Here is a 7,611-nt window from a genome sequence, read left to right as displayed (position 1 = left end):
GAACACACACACACACATAAACACACATGAACACACACATGAACACACACACATAAACACACATGAACACACACATGAACACACACACATAAACACACACATGAGAAAACACACATGAACACACACACACATAAACACACAGAACACACATATGAACACACACACATGAACACACACAAACATGAACACACAGAACACACACATGAACACACAAACATGAACACACACACACATGAACACACACACATGAACACACAAATGAACACACACACATGAACACACACACATAAACACACACATGAACACACACATGAACACACACATGAACACACACATGAACACACACACACATAAACACACACACATAAACACACACATAAACACACATGAACACACACACATAAACACACACACATAAACACACATGGACACACACATGAACACACACATGAACACACACACATGATCACACACACACACACATGAACACACACATGAACACACACATGAAGACACACACATGAACACACACACACACACACCTTACACACACACACACACTTCTTCCTCACAAACATGATTTTCACTCGTGAGAATCAAACCTGAACAAACTCTGCTTGAGTTGATTTATCATCAAAACTCTTCCGTGTTTCAAACGTGTTTCTGAGCCAGAAATCTATTTAAGGATCCATCACTGAGCACAGCAGGTGACCAGAGCGCCAGCAGCTGCTGCACACACACACACACACACACACACACACACACACACACACACACACACACACACAGGCGAACACACACAAAATACAAAAATATTTTTAAGATTTTTTGTTTGTGTTTTGAACCAGTTAGAAAATTAAATAATTTGTTATAAAGTCAAAAGTTTTCTTTCCTCAATTAATTCCTCCAAAATAAAATCCAATAGTTAGACAACATAAGCTAATTTATTAAAGTTATTTTAATATATTTTAACAGTTAAAAAATAATTTAATGGTAAAGACATACTTTAAATAAATCGCTGAATTTTTTCGAGGACCACTAGGGGGCGACATCGCAACAACCGACGTAGTTCAAGGTTCAGAAGAAGAAGTGAACGTGTCAACATTCCCGTCGTTTCCACAAATTCCCATCAGATGTTCCCGGTTCGACCGAAGCCGTAACGAGGTCAAGGTTCATCGGTGGAGACGCTCGTCAGTGACGATCAGGAGGAGTTTGATTGACAGGCGACTGAAGATCCAAATATCAACTCAAACTCTACAAGTTTGTGACTCGCAGAGACTCGAGTGTGTGTCGACCAAAATAACCTGGATGTGCTCGAGCTCAAGTTCCTGTGTGTGTTTGTCCGTCTGTGTGTGTGTACATTTTGTTAGTCTGTTGTGTTTGTTCTTTGAGTTAAACCTGGTCAATAGTTGGAGCGACTCACACACTCGAGTCAAAGTTTTCGAGTCACTTTGTGTCCAGTGGGAAAGTGTTGTTGTATAACACACTCCTACACTAGTGTTGTGTGTAGATGTTTGTGAGGAATGCTGGGAACAAATCAGAATTTTTAAAAAACTGTCACTGAGTCATTTAAAGAGTCGTAACGTCATCAGCGTCTGATGATGTCACGTATTATTGTGAGTCAAACTTTTGGAATTCAAAGTGTGCGACACAAAGCCGGAGACTTAAGTGGAGGAAGTGGATGAAAACACTTCTATATTTACACTCACACACACACACACACACACACACACACACACACACACCCCCACACACACACACACACACACACACACACGCACATCAAAAGTGTGTTTGTCAGTCTGCATATTTGTGTCAAGACACAGAGTCTAAAAACACACACACACACACACACGCACATCAAAAGTGTGTTTGTCAGTCTGCATATTTGTGTCAAGACACAGAGTCTAAAAACACACACACACGCACACACGCACATCAAAAGTGTGTTTGTCAGTCTGTATATTTGTGTCACAGAGTCTTAAAACACACGCACACACACACACACACACCCCTACACACACACCCCCACACACACACACACACACACACACCCCTACACACACACACACCCCCACACAAACACCCCCCCACACACACAAACACATACATCAAAAGTTCGATTGTCAGTCTGTATATCTGTGTCACAGAGTCTAAAAACACACACACACTCACCAAAAGTGTGTTTGTCAGTCTGTATATTTGTGTCACAGAGTCTAAAAACACACAAACATACACGCACGCACACAAACACACACACACATCAAAAGTGTGTTTGTCAGTCTGTATATTTGTGTCACAGAGTCTAAAAACACACAAACACACACACACACACAAACACACACACACTTAAAGACACACACATCAAAAGTGTTTTGGTCAGTCTGTATATTTGTGTCACAGAGTCTAAAAACACACAAACACACACACACATGCAAACACACACACAAACACACACACACACACACACACACACACAAACACACACATCAAAAGTGTGTTGGTCAGTCTGTATATTTGTGTCACTGAGTCTAAAAACAACGATCACCTGTTCCCTGATCCCAGTGGGAGAAATTCCACTCCCCAGTGTCACCCAGTGTGTGTGTCTGTGTGTGTGTGTGTGTGTGTGTGTGTAGGTGTGTGTGTGTGTGTGTGTGTGTGTAGGTGTGTGTGTGTGTATTTTTGTAACACAAGACCCACTGCTGCATCACTTCCTTTACGACCGGCCTCTATTTAAAGGGTGCTGGTGGTGCCAGGAGGGGGATTGGAACCCAAAACCTCGAGCTCCTCGCACAGACTCGTCAGACGGTCCCGGGTCCGGAACTTCCCAAAGACTCGGAAAAACAAAGTCGGAACCTGAGGTTACGTCAAAAACTCTTGAGATGAGCGGCGCCACCTCCACGTCCACGCCGGGCGGCGCGCCGGCGTTCAAGCGGGCGGTGAAGAAGATCAAGTGCGCCGCCCTGGTGGCCAACCTGGCCAAGAGCTGGCAGGGCTGGGCCGAAGACCACTCGGGGAAGCAGGAGTCCATCCCCAGCGGCTGGATGCCCTCGTCCGTCGAGGAGGAGGACAAGAAAGAGCGCCACCACGTGGTCAAGCTGACGGTCACGCCCCGCGTGGTCGCCGCCGACACCGGCGCCGACAAGATCCGATCGGTGTCGGTGACCAAGACGGTCCAGCCCAGGATCAGCGAGTGCGGGGGCAGCGACGTGGTCAACGCCATCCGGGGGAAGATGGAGGCCGGGCCGGAGGAGAGCAGCAGGCCCTTCCTGGGGAAGGAGTCGCCGACGCGCCGCCGCCACATGAGGGCGCTTCAGAGCGCGGCGGGCGGCTTGATCCAGGACAGGAAGTCGATGCTGCAGGAGAGCAAGGAGGAGTCCAGGAGCAGCAGCGTGGACACCGAGGACAGCGGCATCGGCGAGGAGACGCCGCTGAGCGACGGCGGCGAACAGGGCGACGCCAAAAAAACGAGCAACAGCGAAATCATCTCCAAAAAATTGGGCAACAGACCGAAGGTAGGAACCACCGATCCATGTGTTTCAGTTTCTCTAACCGTGATTAGTGTGACACGTGAAAGTATATCAGTGAATAGTTGAACTGAATATTTTGAAATTTTTAACTTTTTTTGTATTTATATTGAGATTTTCTTTTTACAAATAGAATTTCCCCCCATTTTTTTAAAATTTTAATTAGTTATTTAATTCGTAGCATCTTAAATTCAATATAAAAATGTTGGTACAAACCATCTAACCAGACATAATCAATCGAGCCCTGAGCCGCTCGCCCTAACTTTTAAATTCACGCCAAATCTACCATTAAGTTGAAAAATATCTGAAATCTTACCGTTGCTATGGAAATGACGCAACAGTTCACTTTGTCATGTGATCGTCTGTGTGTCGTATGATTGGCTGAGGGTTTGATCGAGTAGCTCGGTGCTCTATTGGTAATGTCTGGTGTCAAACCAACATTTTTATATTGAATTAAAAAGACTCCAATTTAAGAAAAATTGAATTAATAATTTTTATTTTTGAATTATTGGAATTAAAGTATCAAACTCTATGTGTAAAAAAATTTATTCATTTTTAAAATGTAAAAAAAAAAATTGAATTCCATGAGTAATCCTTGCGTTATCTCTGGGTCAAAGTGACCCGGTGGGCCTGAAAAACGAATCACCTACCTGGCTTGACCCACAGGCAACACGAGGCATACCACAAACGCATTTGCTTTCAGGCCACCGGGTCACCTTGACCCAGAGATAATTTCAAGGGTTACTCATGGAATTTAAAATTTTAATTTAAATTAAAAATTAATACATTTTTTTACACATAGAGTTTGATATTCTGATTCCAATAATCCAAAAACTATATTTGTAAATTCAATAGTTTTTAATTCATAGCCTTTTAAATTCAATATATAAATGTTGGTATAATAGAGTCACCAGACAATAGCAATAGAGCACCGAGCTCTTGATCAAACTTTCAGCCAATCATTCGACGAGTAGACGATCACATGACGTATAGTGACTGGAGAGTAGAGGGTTAAAAAAAAAAAAAACTCAATTTACATTACTTAATTAAGTTATTAAATCCAAACAGATTCAACCTTCAATTATAGGAATAACTGAATTTAATTATCTTAAAAAATAATAATTTAATGCTTTAAAAAACGTATAAAAATATATTCTGAAGACACTTCACAACGTAGCGTGTTAGCATGTTAGCATGTTGCTATCACCTGCATTAGCTCGGCAACAGCTCTACACAGTGTTAGCTTCACTGAGCTAACCAGACGCTAGTCCGTCCCAGAGAGCCAGGGTCGTCAGGTGCCACAGATGATCCCTTTACAGGACTCGTCCGTCCAAAGTGTTATGAAATATTCTCTCAAATAAATCCTCCTCCTGGTCCGGCAGCTAAAAAAAGGGGGTCACGGAGCGATGTTCCAGAAAGACGAGTCGTAAGAGTGGAATATGTAAATAGATCCGGCGAGTGCGTCATGTTTCCTGACCTTCAGGTGGAAGCGTCCGTCAGAGCGACACGTGCAGATGTGACTCGGAACATAAAAGACAGATTAGTGAATGAAACCTGAGGTTTAATGTCGGGGGAGATGAAAACAGCAAAGGTCACGACCCCGGATGAACGTGCTGTGTTCATCGTGACCTGGTTTTTGTTCAGGATCTTTCCAGATGATTCAAAATATTTTTTTATTTTTTAACTTTATTTTGACTGATAGCTTGATGTAAAAAAAAAAAAATTCCTCGATTACATTTTTTGTCAAATTTTTCCACTTAATTTACTAAATTATATTAATTCAAAATATTTTATTAAAGAACGATGTCACTTAGTCATTAAAAAAATTAAACTACTTTATTCAAACTTTATTTTTTTTCAGTTTACTGAACTATTTTACTAACTGACTATTTTTTGTCTGTTAAATCAACCTTTTGTTTAGTAAAAGTATAGTTATTGTACATTTTATTACATAATTCATTCGTTTTTAAGGAAAATACTTTTTCTAAATAAATATTGTTTTATTTCTCGCAATGCAAAACTTGTCGACTGTATCCTCTCGTCCTCAGTCATCCTAGCAGGATATCCTCGTTCCTTTAACTGCGGAGTACATAACGGCTGCTGCCATCTAGTGGCCGGATGTTTAATTGCAACACACAAATTAACCAACAGTTGCGTGTATATTTTCAATTAAAATATATATTTTAATTTAATTTCAAACAAACTTCATTGGAATTTAAACCTTTAATTAATTATGTTAAAAAATGATTTGAAAACCGGAAAAAAAAGATACAATACTGTTAAATAATATTAACTAAACTACTACTAAATATATTATATATATATATATTTATACTAGTATCATGAAGTGTATCAATATTTTCTTACGCCCTTATTTTGAAAGAGGTGACGACGACCGACTCTTCTTCCTCCAGATCAAGATCTCCACGATGGGCGACATCAAGTCGCGCTGGCAGCAGTGGTCGGTGGAGCACGTGGAGGGTCAAAGGTTGAACCCCTTCAGCGAGGACTTCGACCACGAGTACGCCATGAACCAGCGGCTGCGCAAGGGCGACGACGGCTACGGTCGCCCCAAGGGCGGCTCCAAGACGGCGGAGCGGGGCGACCGGGCCCAGAAGCACATCCGGCGGGAGATGGAGGAGATGGTCTGGATCATCAGGGACATGGACTTCAAGGACCGGGAGGGCCGGACCGTCATCACCTTCGGGCGACTCTTCGACCGCTACGTGAAGATCTCCGACAAGGTGGTGGGGATCCTGCTGCGCTGCCGCAAGCACAAGATGGTGGACTTCCAGGGCGAGATGCTGTGGAAGGGTCAGGACGATGATGTCATCATCACAGTGAGGGACTGAGGACGAGCGGAACTATTTTTTAGGAACCGGAACTCCATTCTGGACTTCCTGAATCCCTACCAACGACCTTCAGAAATATTAAAAATATTCAGCAGCACTTTATCAATATTTGAAAAATATAATATTTAGTAAATTAAACCACTTTTAATCTAAATAATTCTTTTATGCTATATATTTTAAGAAAGTGTATACATAACATAAAATAATTAATATTTTAAAGTTCAATTAACATGAAAATATTCAATTAAACCTCCGGCCACTAGATGGCAGCAGTCGTCACGTCCTCCAAAGATGTATAGGACCAACGAAATCCCGCGAGATCTCGGCATATGACTGAGGACGAGAGGATATCGTTTAAATCAAAACAATAAGTCACAGGAAACGATCTTACTCGAGTAGTAGGTCGACCAGCAGGGGGCGCCGAGTCCAACAGGTGAAACTTCCGCCAAGTCGAAACAGCTCCCCCTGCTGTCATGAGTCAGCAGTTATTTTTATGAAGGTCACATGATCCCAGGGAGTATGAATTATCTGTTTCTACTCAGGAGGCATGCGACCCCGTGTCCCCGGTCGACTGGGACTTTGACCCGGAGCGGGAACAGGTGTCGAGTTCTTACGCTCGCAAGATGATCCCGACTCGTAATTCCTCGCCCGCCACCTGAGGAACACGTGCGCGGAAAAGCTATCTTTAGCGCCACAGATATGCTAGCTATGCTACATGCTAATGCTATCACGTGTAGCGACGCTGGTGTGAACACAAACAAACTTTTGGATTCTTCAAGAGAAAAGTGTCGTCGGACGTCGACACGGAATCTCAGGATTTATTTATTTTCTTTCTTTCAAACTGAAAGCGTGTTTGTCTTCTTAAAGAAGGAATTTTACATTCGCCAGTAGTTGTTGTTGTTAAACTGGTCAATAAAATGTGTATTTAATGTCTGAAGATGCTGAGTTGATGGTTCAACTCCTGTCTTTTATTTCAAGTTCAACAACTTTAAATTACAATAATAAAAAAAATGATTTCACCAGATTTAATCAGAATATTGATCGAATTTAACATTTATAAAGTGAAATAATGTTGATTTAATTTTACTGCAATATTTCGTTTTTTTTAAATATTAAATTGTTTTTTTTTTAATAATCGAAATTCTATAATTGGATTATTGTAAAGTTAAATTTGTTGTTTTTGTGAAATAATTTGTTTAAAAAATAGAACATTTTCAAAATAAATGGCTTTT

At 41.5% G+C, this 7,611-nt stretch overlaps 1 protein-coding gene across 1 annotated transcript; it reads left to right on the top strand.

Moving 5' to 3' along the window:
* The first annotated feature begins 2,848 nt into the window (after nt 1-2,848).
* Nucleotides 2,849-7,259, top strand: abraa (actin binding Rho activating protein a). The gene is made up of 2 exons (XM_087800877.1): nt 2,849-3,515; nt 5,942-7,259. Exons 1-2 carry the CDS (start codon nt 2,883-2,885, stop codon nt 6,377-6,379), a joined length of 1,071 nt encoding a protein of 356 aa, XP_087657003.1. The 5' UTR covers nt 2,849-2,882; the 3' UTR covers nt 6,380-7,259.
* Nucleotides 7,260-7,611: the final 352 nt, after the last annotated feature.

The sequence above is a fragment of the Callionymus lyra genome, chromosome 10, assembly GCF_982586985.1.
Source record: "Callionymus lyra chromosome 10, fCalLyr1.hap1.1, whole genome shotgun sequence".
Lineage (NCBI taxonomy): Eukaryota > Metazoa > Chordata > Actinopteri > Syngnathiformes > Callionymidae > Callionymus > Callionymus lyra.
The sequence above is the reverse complement of the archived record's forward strand: the minus strand, read 5'-3'. Positions and strand labels throughout refer to the sequence as shown.